The sequence below is a fragment of the Mirounga leonina genome, unplaced genomic scaffold (genome assembly GCF_011800145.1).
Source record: "Mirounga leonina isolate KUSES-001 unplaced genomic scaffold, KU_Mleo_1.0 Mir_129, whole genome shotgun sequence".
Taxonomy (NCBI): domain Eukaryota; kingdom Metazoa; phylum Chordata; class Mammalia; order Carnivora; family Phocidae; genus Mirounga; species Mirounga leonina.
This window is the reverse complement of record NW_023270323.1, coordinates 6836718-6850419: the sequence shown is the minus strand read 5'-3', so window position 1 is coordinate 6850419 and position 13702 is coordinate 6836718. Positions and strand designations below refer to the sequence as shown.

The 13702-nt window shown below is 35.4% G+C and overlaps 2 protein-coding genes and 1 pseudogene across 2 annotated transcripts in view; 2 read left to right on the top strand and 1 right to left on the bottom strand.

Annotated features, from left to right (window-relative positions):
- The window catches only part of CCSER1 (coiled-coil serine rich protein 1), a 1210854-nt gene that overhangs the window by 1062471 nt on the left and 134681 nt on the right, over positions 1 to 13702 (top strand). The gene's annotated exons all lie outside the window — the stretch shown is intronic.
- On the bottom strand, positions 469 to 976 carry LOC118010328 (40S ribosomal protein S24-like). The gene has a single exon (XM_035004508.1). The coding sequence runs from the start codon at positions 946 to 948 to the stop codon at positions 550 to 552; it is 399 nt and encodes a 132-aa protein (XP_034860399.1). The 5' UTR covers positions 949 to 976; the 3' UTR covers positions 469 to 549.
- LOC118010326 lies at positions 8144 to 11889 on the top strand (annotated as a pseudogene).

Sequence of the window (13702 nt, the reverse complement as noted above, 5' to 3'; positions counted from 1 at the left end):
ATGCATATTCATTATAGAAACCTTAGGGGGCGCCTGGGTGGCTCAGTCGTTAAGCATCTGCCTTCAGCTCAGGTCGTGATCCCAGGGTCCTGGGATTGAGCCCCACATCGGGCTCCCTGCTGGGCGGGAAGCCTGCTTCTCCTTCTCCCCCTACCCTGCTTGTGTTCCCTTTCTCGCTGTGTCTCTCTCTGTCAAATAAAGTAATAAAATCTTTAAAAAAAAAAAAAAAAAAAAGAAAGAAACCTTAGGAAACACAGGAAGTTTTAAAAAAGACATTTTTAAAAACTCATAGCTCCCAGCCAATAATACATAGCAGCTAGTAATAGATTCTGGTATTTTCCCTACAATTCTTTGTGTAGTGTGTGTGTATTGGTATGTTCTCATGTGTAACAATAAACATATATGATGTATAATATGAATATATAATGCATTAAAAGTGCTGCACCCTTTTCCACTTGATACTATATATTTTTTTTCACGTTAACATTCTTAGTTTATTGATCCTCTCATGAAAAATCTGCACAACCAGATAAAGCCACTGCAGCATCTTTACTCCTTCTTTTTGCCAGCACCAACATTGGCTTTTGCAGTCCCCCTGACTTTCTTCATTCTGTTCTTGCGTTCCTTTCGCTGTTTTCTTGATGTCTTTTTCTTCTCATACAGGCCATGTCTTGCAAGTCTGTGTTTGGGTTCATTTTTCTTTGCATAATCCAAGGAATCATATATCATGCTAAAGCCGGTTGTCTTGCCACCACCAAAATGGGTTCTGAATCCAAACACAAATATGACATCTGGTGTGGTCTTGTACATTTTGGCTAGTTTTTCCCGAATTTCTGTCTTAGGTACTGTTGCCTTTCCGGGGTGAAGAACATCAATGACCATCTGTTTCCGCTGAAGTAGTCGGTTAGTCATGAACTTCCTGGTCCGGATAGTTACTGTGTCGTTCATGACGGCGGCCTAGCTTCAAGCAGCCGGGGAGGAAAAAAGAGCGATACTATATTTTAAATATTTTCTGTATTTTGATGAATAAGCATATAAAAATAAATACTATGCATAAGAAATTATGTCATAAAACAAAAGATGTTAGATATTTAGGGTTATTCAAAATCTGAAGTTATTATAACTGAAGCAGGTATTTATTCTGAAATACTTCAGGAAATATATAGAATTTCTTCTTGAATTCAGATTCACTTATTTCTTGACTCAATTCAATTAAAACTGTGCATGGTCATGGCCTGCTACATGGAGGGCGCCTGGGTGGCTCAGATGGTTAAGTGTCTGCCTTCGGCTCAGGTCATGATCCCAGGGTCCTGGGATCGAGTCCCACATCGGGCTCCCTGCTCCTTGGGAGCCTGCTTCTCCCTCTGCTTCTCTCTCTCTCTCTCTCTCTCTGTCTCTAATGAATAAATAAATAAAAATCTTTAAAAAAAAAAGAGCCATTATATTTTCCAAAGAATCAAGAAGGTGGAAGGAAAATATGAGTATGCTGAGAAGTATGAAACATATAAAATAGACCCAATTTGAACTTCTAGAGATGAAAAATACATTGGATAGGCTTAATAACAGATTAAGCACTACAAAAGAAAAGATTATAGAACTTGAAGATAAAACTTCAGTAGTAAGGACTTTACCTGAAGTGCAAAAGCAAAGTTCCAGTTTAGTATTAAGTATTAATAAGTATTGGTATTAATAAGAAATGGACATTTCTGATGAGCCTGAGTGGGGTGGCCCAGTGTAGTCCAAAAGAGACTGGACTGTAGTTTGGACTGGAGCAATAACAATTTCTTAGTTGAGTTCCTTAAGGCTTTGTCATGGCTATGTTAGTAAGAATTTGCATCAAAATATTCTCTATACACTATGACACATACATGATTAGCATCTAGTTCTCATTATGGAATGTATGCTTAGATGTTCTCAACAAATCCTGGAAAGTAATTTCTATGGCAAAAGTCCCAAAATAGTGATCCATAGAGGGCAAAACTGACACATAGATATCCTCTCTTTTGCTAGTACAATTAAAGTTTAATTTGAATGCCTTCATAAGTGCATGTCTTCTTCATGTTGCCATAGATTCCATAATACCCAGCCTCTGAAATAATTTGAATTGTGACTTCCTTTTGTTAGGGTATTTTACAAGGTTTCCTGAACTGCCTAAACTCCACATAACTACAAGAGACAAAGGCAAAAATAGGCAACCATTGCCTTGTATGTAAATTTGTCTTAATAAGACTAATTTGTATTGGGGACTCTACACATTTACCTGTACAATACCAGAAATACTAAAAAAAAAAAAAAAAAATTGTATAGCTGTTCACAGGCAAAGCACTTATGTCAAGCGTATCTAAATATATATCTTGGTTTCTCCTTCGAAAATATTTCCAGAAATGATATGAACCTAATGATAGCAAAAAAAGATAAATAACTGCATGTTGTCTACCAAAATGTGCTGAGGTATTAAGGAAGCTAAACCTGGAAAATAAAATTCAGACTTCTTAAAACAACTGGGTAAATTCCTTCATTTTTAGTATAGCAGGTTCAGTGTTTGACCTGTAAAGCTAATAAAGACTGGAGACCTCACTTTCTTCTTGACAACCACTGTTGAGCTCTTTGCTTGCAGTTCAAGCTGAAGAGCTTTCCTACTAAGATTTTTTTTCTACCTCATTTTCTTGCAAATGAAGGCTCTTCCTTACTTTGTCCTTAGTTGTGGAATATAAGATCACTAACCTCTTACCTCTGAAACAAATAATACATTATATGTTAAAAAAAAAAATAGAAGAAGAAGAAGAAGATAGCAGGAAGGGAAAATGAAGAGGGGGGGGAATCAGAGGGGGAGATGAACCATGAGAGACTATGGACTCTGAGAAACAAACTGAGGGTTCTAGAGGGGAGGGGGGTGGGGGGGATGGGTTAGCCTGGTGATGGGTATTAAAGAGGGCACATACTGAATGGAGCACTGGGTGTTATACGCAAACAATGAATCATGGAACACTACATCAAAAACTAATGATGTAATGTATGGTGATTAACATAACATAATTAAAAAAAAAGATCACTAACCTTTTGCTGATTGCTAACTGTTGCTGAATGAAGCAAAGATTTAATTGTTCAAATAATCCTCCAGCCTTCATGTATCAAATGACCTTTATACTTTGAATTTGAGCAACCTTTGGATTACTCTCTCATACATGAAGTTACTTCATTTCATTACTGAGTTTCATAATTCATAATTGATGTAACTAAAGAAAATTTAAGGGTAAGGGATTTGAGCCCACTATAGATTATTATTTCTACATGGTCATTTGGACATTTAAAATTGTACTTGATAATATTTCATGGTAATTCTGCAAATTTAAAAAATAAATATTCCTAGCATTTGGAGTTTTATGACATTTCCTGGTAAAATTACTGTTCTGTAACTTAGCAGAGCCAGAAACAAGTCCCTCATCAACCTGATAACACTGTCTACTTGAGAGAGTGATCATGTTCATTTATAGGTGATTTCTTTTGCTCAATTTTATTTTGAATTCTGCTTTCCTCTGGGTCATTTCTATGTCAGGCCACAGAAAATCTCTCAAGACTACTTCTTGTGAAGTTGAGAGGCCCCTATTTATTTTTCTGTTACAAGTGTTTACTTTTTCCAGAGCACATCTTTTCTCCTAAAGAAAATTTTGCATCTATTTAAATGTTTTGTCACTTTTCCCTTGCCAGGCTTACTGACTTTTAAACCTAAGCATTTGGAGTGTACAAATTCAATGATGTGTGCTAAGTTTCCATCTATTTTAGACAAAGTACATCTACCCCTTCATCTTTACCTAGCTGCTCAGTACTATCTTCCAAAAAACCCAAGCATATCTGGCAGGTGTTATATATCTTGGCTGAATCTATGCTGCTTTCCAGCATTGTGAGATGAGTCTATACTAGGCTTGGAAGAAAATGGAAGAAAGTATATGTAGCTTTATTACTGTACCTTATATTTTAGTTTTAAGGTAGGTAATTTATGAAACTAATAACTCCTGAGTACACAAATGGATGATTTGAAAAAAAAATCTAATAATTAACACCTACTTTGTGTCTGGTATTATAACTAGGTATATTTACAGTTTCTTACAAATGTAAATAGGAAGAAGCATCACTAAAACGATGTTCTCTTCTAATATTTTTTAATCTAATATATATAGGCTCCAGAACTTCAAAGTCATTATGAATAAGAAATTATTTTTAATAGTGTTTGTAATAGTTTCCTATTGTAGTTTTAACAAAATACCACAAATGTAGTGGCTTAATACAACACACATTTATTCTTTTACACTTCTGGGGGTGAGAAGTCCAAAATTAGTTACATTGGGCCAAAATCAAGGTGTCGGCAGACTGTGCTCTCTCTGAGGCTCTAAGGGGAGAATCTCTTTCTTTGTTTCTCCAGCTTCCGGAACAGCATTCCTTGTATTTCTTGGCTGGTGGGCCTTTCTTCCATCTTTAAAACCAGCAAAATTTCATCTTGCTTCAGTAGTCACATTGTTTTCTGTTTTTTGTAGTCAAGTTTTTCTCTGACTCCCCCTTATAACACACCTAATTATTTTTAGGACCCAACCAGATAATCCAGGACAATCTTAAAAATCCTTAGGTTAACATCTTCAAAGTCACTTTTGCCAAAAAAAGTGAACACTCACAGGTTCAAGGGCTTAGGACCTGGGCATTGTTGGGGCCACTTTCAGCCTATCACAGAGCCTGAAGCAGCTCCTTATCTAAGGATTTTAATTTATTTTTTAAATGAAGCCACTTATTGTGAATGATTAAATTTGCACTATGAAATAAAGACCATGCAGCTTATTAAAGAGTTCATCTAAACATATTTGTATATGTTCAACTATCAACATTAAACTGAGGTGTTGTATGTTGTGTTCCTTTCAAAGTCTATTCTCTGAAAATCTAATGAAAATCTAATGAAATCTAAGCCAGTGTAAACATAGAAAATGCCCTATCCCTATCCTCTTCTTTCAGCATCTTGATTTTGAATTACCCACCATCCTGTTTGCTGCCAGGGACAGTTTCAGTTGGAGTTATCTTTATCTGTTTAGGTCTTAACTTTAAGGAGAATATTTGCTAAGGATTTCTATTTTTCCCAACTATTTTCTTCTTAAATGTAAAAAATAAGTGCTGGATTGTGTACTTTATATTAAAAAGCAGCTAAAATATTTAGATCACACAAGAAAAAATTGAGCATGATAAAAATCAGTGGAGGGAAAGTGGGAAAACGTTTTAAGTGAAAATAACACCAGGGGTAGAGGTGAGAGAAAGTTCATGTGTCACCTTCCATGGGATCTGAGTTCCTACAAACTGAACAGTGTCCCCTTATGTTCCCTTAATACTTACTGTGCTGGGATCACTTACTTTATTTCCAGCCAGACTGAAGGCAGGATTGTGGCTTTTCCTTGCAGCTTCAACTTCCAGTTCTATGTCTGGAATATAATTGCAGAACAAATATTTGAAGCAAATTGGATTGGATTGTATAATAGGATGTGAAATATGAATTTGATCAAGGCAAAAATGCATGTATGTGTAAGAATTGGAGTGGAAGCACGTAAGAATAGAAATGGGTCACATTATTGAAATCCTTTAAAACCAAGAGGGAAAATTTGATCCGCAAACTACATTAAGATTGAACAGTAAAGGGCAGTTCATAGAGTCTTTAATTCTGACCTAAGATAATGAGAGTCTGATTCATGGTTAAATCAGTGAATGTAGAGGAAGAGATAAAAACACAGGTGGGTAGAAGAAAGAAGGAAAATTTCAAAGGAAAATGGCTAGGATAATATTGCCAACCGGATCTTTTAATGTATTTGTATGCAAGCTTGTTATGCATTTTTTAAAACTCTTTATTATTCAGCTTGAAAGCAATATTCATAATTTTGGCCTCTTTGTTTTTGGAAGATTTTTCCAGGTTTTGAAGTTATTCTGAGAACTGAATCTTAAAAATCATATTTCACCACTTCCTGCAGTATTTCCATCATTTTATTTATTCCAAGTCTAATGATTTCAAGTTACTAGGTGCAAGTCACCATTCAGCCATACCTTCTGTATTTATGAATTAGAGCTTTAATGTTATTTCCCAATGTTGCTTCAGTAATATTTAATTTGGTTAGGAATCAGATTCACTCAAATACTAATACAGATATTTCTACTGTGTCCAATAAATGTTATCTCATTTGCCTATATGAATAAATAAAAATTTCCAATACTACTAACTTTACTTTGTGAAAATGACATTTTATGAATTTAATCTTTTCTTGGTCCAAGTCATTCTTTCTGGTCATACATTTATATTACAATCCCTGTAATGAAAATAAAATAGAAGATGAATCATTTAATTATTTAATTCAAGAAATATTTGTTGTATAACTACTACATTCATAGCACTGAAAGGGGCACATAATCCATGTGTTTTAAAGCTTTCATCTAATTTAAATGTTTTTTATTTTAATTCCAGTGTAGTTAACATACAGTGTTATGTTAGTTTCAGGGATACAATATAGTGATTCAACAATTCTATACATTACTCAGTGCTCATCATGATAAGTATACTCTTTAATCCCCATCACTTATTTCACAGAAAGCCACACCCATCTCCCCTCTGGTAACTGGCAGTTTGTTCTCTATAGTTAAGAGCCCATTTCTTGGTTTGTCTCTCTTTTTGTTGAGAACTTTCATCCAATTTTTAAACTTTTCCAAATCTACATCTTCCCAAAGACTGACTGTATGGCTCCCATCTCTATCCTGACATACCTAAATATTCCTATTATTTCTTTAGTCTACTGTAAGTAAATCACATGAATAAATGGTATAAATACACTTAATTAATTCTTTAGTTTATTTTGACTGAAAATATATATCATGTACAATTTATTTCTACCTTTATTATCCCAGTTCAAGAATATCTTCAAATTCTATTTTTTTTAGTCCAGAAAACATTTACTTTAAAATATTAATTGTTTGATTTGAGTTTTTTATAATATGTCAATTTTAAAGTAACCCTTGATAATTTTTTACCATACACTTTCAACTAAATATGTAGTTTCTTTGAGACCCTTTTTGAAGTGATAGTGACATTCTTGAAATAAGGGGCACTTTCTCTCTAACTTCAATTAATCTTATTAAGTTATAAATATTTGTTGAGTAAAAAAATGAAAAAAATGGAACAATAAAATATTTTTTTTTGCTAAGAGTGCTTTGTGGGACATAAAATATAATGTTTCTTATAGATTTTATTAATCAAAAAATGGTAACATATTGACTTATATCAATTTGTTTACAAAGTCCTATTCATATACAAGTATTATTACTCTAATAGAAAATTTTAGTGAAAGAAAAGCATTGGGGAGAACCAGCTGTTAGAGTTGAAGTTATGGTTATTATTTAGTTATATAGATGGTGAGTGTTATGTGAAGTGGAGGGTTAAGGAGCTGCAGAATGACTATTTAGGGATTGTGGTAACATAGTTTCTTGGTTGCTGGTTCCCAGAAACAATCCAAAATAAAAAATAATTGGGAGAAGAGTCTCTTCTTTCTACTACCTTAGAGATGATTCTGTCTTTAAGACCTATGTACAATTTCTAATATCTGTATACTAGAGGGTCAATCTTGTTCAAAAATCTATATCCTTAACATCACATTTTTTTCAAGTCCTGCCTTTTCCTCTAACGTTAATATTCTTAACTTTTTGTTGTTGTTGTTATAATTATTCCAGTTTATACCATTCTGTTGTTTACTTGCTTACTGGATTATTTTACACCTAAACATGATAACCACCCTATGCTGCTAAAAGAGCTCATCACCTTGCTGTTACTTTAACATTGCTATTGACCAGAGGGATAGAAATGACATGGTGACTCACCCCAGTCAGTGACATGCAGAGCATTTAAAGGGAAGATGTGTAGACCTTCTTGCATAACTTCAAGGGATAGGGTAATCATCAAAGGATACTAGAGCATATCACAGGAACATTTGACTAAGCAGTAGAAATCATGGTCAGCACCTTCTGTAGGGAGGTGTGAATAGAATAAATCTCTCTTTTAGATTTGCAAATGAGAGAATATATATACATGTATATATATGCACACACATATACATAATATGTTCTATTATTTTAAATTAGTCTAAAGAAAGAAAATATGGACATTGTGAGTTTAAAGTAGAAATCAAAATATTTAAGAAGTAGACCATTCAATATAAAGTGGATTCTTATTCTTATTCTTAGATTGAATATACACTTCATTTATGAAGTCAAGGATCTTACTATTTATATGTATTTTGTCTGCTAGATAGTGTTTAACTCTTTCTCTGCCCCTAAGCCTATGTCTTCCTGGATCTCTAACTCATGGGAGGAATTGAAAATTGCGTGAGAAAATGAGGTGGTTTCCTTCTCACATTATTTTGTCATTTTAACAATGGACAAAAGTTCCATTTTCTTGCCTTTTTAGGGTTTTAAATAGTTTCTTCATTATAAGAAATGATAGAAAAGTCATTTTCTATGACTTTTAGAAGATATATACCTTAAAGGATTGTTGTGAAGATGAAATAAGATAATCACACATATAATGTGCCTGATTCATAAAGTTATCTGGATTCCATTGGAAAGGAGAGGATACAAAGAGCTCCACTGGTCCTTTTTTTTTTTTTACACGTACAACTGTGAATCTTTTTAAATAATTAATAAGACTCAATTTCTCTATTAGCATAGGCTAAAATCTGTAACATCCCTCTGCCATATGCAAATCTTAGAGGCTTCTGACAATGAAGTGATTTATTTCACACTTACATCTAAGAATAATGACAATTGGTAGGGTGGGTTTAGAGGAAGGCTCCTTTATATAGTTTTGCTGAATCCCAGGCTCTTTCAGTCTAGTGGCTTGATTAACATCTAAGATTTGAGTATCCCACTGGATTTTCTGTTTCCATCCAGCAGATGAAAGGAGAGAAAATATGCAGGGGATTTTAGAGTAGGTTTTATGGGCCCCAGAGGTGGCATTCACTGCTGCCCATATTCTATTGGCCAAATCTTAGTTACCTGACTATACTGATGAACAACAAAGCCCAGGAAGTAAAGATACCATTTGTTGCATATTTAGCAGCTAGACTGTAGCTAGTCTCTGCCATGATGATGATGATAATGATGGTTGTTGGTTTGGAATAATCATTGTTATTAATTTCATCCTGAATGTGCATCTAAGATGTTCTGGATTAGAAACATATCAGTCATTTGTCACTGTTGTTGTCCCCCTTTACCCCAGTGTTTACTCCTGCAGTCACAATGAAAGACAACTAGTAAAATCTCCTATGATAATGACTTCACACCCCATGAGGGGATGAAAGAAAATGGATTTTAGATGCCTCTATACTGTAGAAAAGCTACCTTCTGCACATATCCAAAAAATGAGGGGAAAAAGAAAAACTTCTGTTCCTTTGAGATGGGAAGAAAAGGGTAATGGGTTCTCCAACCTTTTGGAATATAAATCTCTCCAATGGGCAGGCAAACCCCATCATCTCCAGCTTATATGACCCAGAGATGTCACCAAGATCCTGAGTCTCAGTCTCTTGAAATGTAAACACATACTTTCTAAGTTATGTAAACATCTCTTGAGTTCCCTCACTATCTATACATTGTAAACTGATTTCCCAAGTGTTGCTCATAGCCCAAACCTCAAGGTTCAACACAAAGTATTGAGAGTCAGCATACTGCATGAATATTAAAATATTTTCTTAACAGCCTGCAATGATAATGATGTCAATAAGCTAATATTAATGAGCACTTTTCATGTGATATAACTATTTCAATGTGTTACTTAGAATTTATAGTATCTTATTAATCACTACAACCCAAGGAGATGACTACTACTTGAATCCCATTTTACAGATGAGAAAACAAAGACACAACAGAGATTTTACCTTGTTTATTGTTGGCACCCTTAAAGCCAACACAGTATCTTTCAAAAAGAATAGCTCTTGGTAATTATTTTTGAACAAATGATTAAGAACAGATTCTGAGTACACATGTAGCTAATCTCTCATAAATAGTTATAGTCTATCCAGTTTTTTTCCTCCTGAGGACCACAGTCTATGGAGTAAACCAAGGGAGAAGCAGGTAACCGGTGAGAATGCATTAACTTTGGACAAATTAAGAGCCTTTCATCGTCTATTTAGTTTGCTTAATCATAAATTATAATTTCAATTTCTGCTGATGCTTACTAAAACAAAAGCATACTCACAATAAAGGGTAAAAAGATGTAGGGGAGGTGGCCCAAGCCTGAATTCTGACATCTTCTGTTCCTCCTGGAACAGTATGAGCTTGGCCACTCACTTCACCTTCTCCTCCAGCTATCGGGACCCAAGGTCCATGCAGTTACCCAGACACTGGGTCCAGCTTCTCAGCAGCATGGCCAGAATCTATGCAGGCACTGGGAGTCAGGCTTATGGATCTTGGTGTCCCTTTCTGCCAGCTTACAGGCCAGCTGGAAGTCCTGGGGCATGACCATGGGGATGGCCAGGGGCCTGGTGGGCATAGGGTGCATCCAGGGTGAGAAAGGGACTATGTAAGACCTGAAAGATTGTCTGCCCTCCTATGTAGAGAGGGTGAGGAGCTGGAAGGCTGATAACCAGAGACTGGAGATCAAAATCTGGGAACACCTGGAGAAGAAAGAAACCCAGGTCAGGGGCTGGGGACATTACTTCAAGACCATCAAGGAGCTGAGGACTCAGATCTTTACAAATTCTGTGGACAGTGTCTGCATCATTCTACAGATTGGCAATGCCCTTCTTCCTGCTGATGACTTCAGAGTCAAATATAAGACAGAGCTGGTCATGCACCAGTCTGTGAAGAGTGACATCCATCGACCTCACAAGGTTGTTGATGACACCAATTGTCGCTTGGCTGCAGCTGGACACGGAGATTGGGACTCTCAGGGAAGAGCTGCTTTTCATAAAGGACCACAAGGAGAAACTAAAAGGTATACAAAAACAGATTGCTGACTCTGGGTTGACCATGGAGTTGGATGCCCCAAATCTTAGGATCTCAGAAAGATCATGGCAGATAGGCAGGCCCAGTACCACAAGCTGGCTTAGAAGAACCCAGAAGAGCTGGACAAATACTGATCTCTGAAGACTGAGGAGAACACCACAGTGGTCACTGTGTAGGCCACTGAAATAGGAACAGCTGAAATGATGCTCAGGGAGCTGAAATGTATGGCCCAGTCCTTGGAGACCCACCAGGACTTGATGAGAAATCTCAATGCCAGCTTGGAGAACAACTTGAGGGAGGCAGAGGCCTGCTATGCTATGCAGATGGAGCAGCTCAAGGGGATCCTGCTGCACCTGGAGTTGGAGCTGTCCCAGATTTGTGCAGAAGGGAAGCACCAGACCCAGGTGTAGGAGGCTCTGATGAATATCAGTGTCAAGCTGGAGGCTGAGATCACCACCTACCACTGCCTGCTGGTAAACAGAGAGGACTTCAATCTTGGTGACACCCTGGACAAATGCAACTCCATGCAAACCATCCAAAAGACCACCACCTGCAGAATTGTGGAAGGCAAAGTGTCTGAGACCAATAACACAAAAGTTTTGAGGCTTTGAGGGAGCAGACACAGGGTACTCTTTGGAGAGCAGGAGGCCAATAAAAAGTTGAGAAGTAAAAAAAAAGATATAGGGGAAAGTTGACTGTGTTAAAGAGTGAAATTTTTCTTCAGAGATAATATAACGGTAAACTTCAATCTAGTCATTGCCCTAATTGTCATGAATTCTAAAGTAATAAAAATCCTGAATAAATGAGATTTTTTTACCCTGTAATTGAAAGAGAATTATTTTAACTGACCTAGTTTCTTCTTTATCAGACAGTTTAAATCCTTTTTTATTCACAGCATTTTGTTGAAATACAAGTCATTATATTCTGTGCATATGAAATATTGAAACTGTTTTCTGAAACTTTACATTTTAAATAAATATATAAATATTTATAAATATATAAAATAAAGGAAAATATGAAGATAATAAAACAATCGTTATGATCATAGGAATAGGTTATTTGATGAAAGGGAAGCAATCACAGTAGTAAATTTTATTAGTAATCCAAGAAATGAGGATGATTTCTTTTTCATTTTGGTTGTATAGATATGTTCGATATGTTCTCCTGACATTTAAAATTTCTATTTAGAGTTAATGTTAATCATTAGAGTTAACTTTAAGAATTACTAAAACTCATTTTTTTAAATGATGGACTTAACTCTGTAACTGAAAAGGGAACAAATTGTTTTACTTGAGAGATGTAATAATGTTTTAGAAACATCAGACACAAAAAAGTTGTATTGAAGGATTGTGTATCTTAAAATGTAAATAAGTGATTCTTGTTTTAGTGATAATGAATACACTACTATAATAAATATTTCCCTTTATCTTAAAGGGAATTAGGCAAAATTCAATCTTTTATCTACATAAATTGCACAATCTCATAAATTTTGCCTTACAAATCTTAAGGTTCACTGTTCAAAATACTTTATTATTTTATTAGAACATCAAAAGGAAAAAAGTAGTATAAAATTAATTTATATGTGGAACATTCAATGAAAATTTATCTAATTGGTGTATTACAGATTTCAAATCTTTGAAAAGGTACTTATGTCTTTAAGCAAGATAAACTTTGTATCATAGGAATCCTAATTATAAATTTGACATTTCAACTGAGAAATCCCACTGGCTATCTATGAAATAAGATAACAATAAGATAAGAAGTACTTTAAAAAATCTCTTCAATAGAGAATGGCTTTTAAAACTGTTATGACTCGGAAAAAGTGGACTATACATAGTATTTTTCTTTAAGAAAGACTTCTGGTTTAGTTTGGTCTTTTAGAAACGTAATTGTCATTGGGTGTGTGTTCATTCCATCTTTTTTCTTGAAATTGGCAACTATTTTTTTCTTTCTTGTCTTTCACATCAACTTAAAGGGTGTGCTTAAAAGATTAGAGTCAAGGAGAGCCGTGGCACCATAGGTGAAGGCCTAGAGTTCTTCCCTGAGTTGACCCAAATCATATACCCAACACACTCTGTGTATAAATCACAGATACTTACTTAAATCTCATGATTCACTTACATGGATTGAATTTAACCATAACCAAACTACGTTAAATCTGTGATATTTATCAAATATAAAAATCCACAAATCACATTAAAAGGGGTAATACAGTTAATTTTGTGTGCTTTGGAAGAGTCAATAGTGACTGCCAGGTGTCTTTCTGAGGGTGCAATTCTGGAAGAAGTTTAGGAAGTAAGAACATGTTGGTGGTGGGGGGTGGGAGGGATGGGGTGGCTGGGTGATAGACATTGGGGAGGGTTTGTGCGATGGTGAGTGCTGTGAATTGTGTAGGACTGTTGAATCACAGACCTGTACCTCTGAAACAAATAATATATTATATGTTAAAAAAAAAAAAAAAGAAGAAGAAGATAGCAGGAAGGGAAGAATGAAGGGGAAGAAATCAGAATGGGAGACGAACCATGAGAGACTATGGACTCTGAGAAACAAACTGAGGGTTCTAGAAGCGAAGGGGGTGGGGAGATGGGTTAGCCTGGTGATGGGTATTAAGGAGGGCACATATTGAATGGAGCACTAGGTGTTATACACAAACAATGAATCATGGAACACTACATCAAAAACTAATGATGTAATG

Excerpts from the sequence above, each read along its gene's own strand:
- LOC118010328 (XM_035004508.1), bottom strand. The coding sequence starts at position 948 with ATGAACGACACAGTAACTATCCGGACCAGGAAGTTCATGACTAACCGA.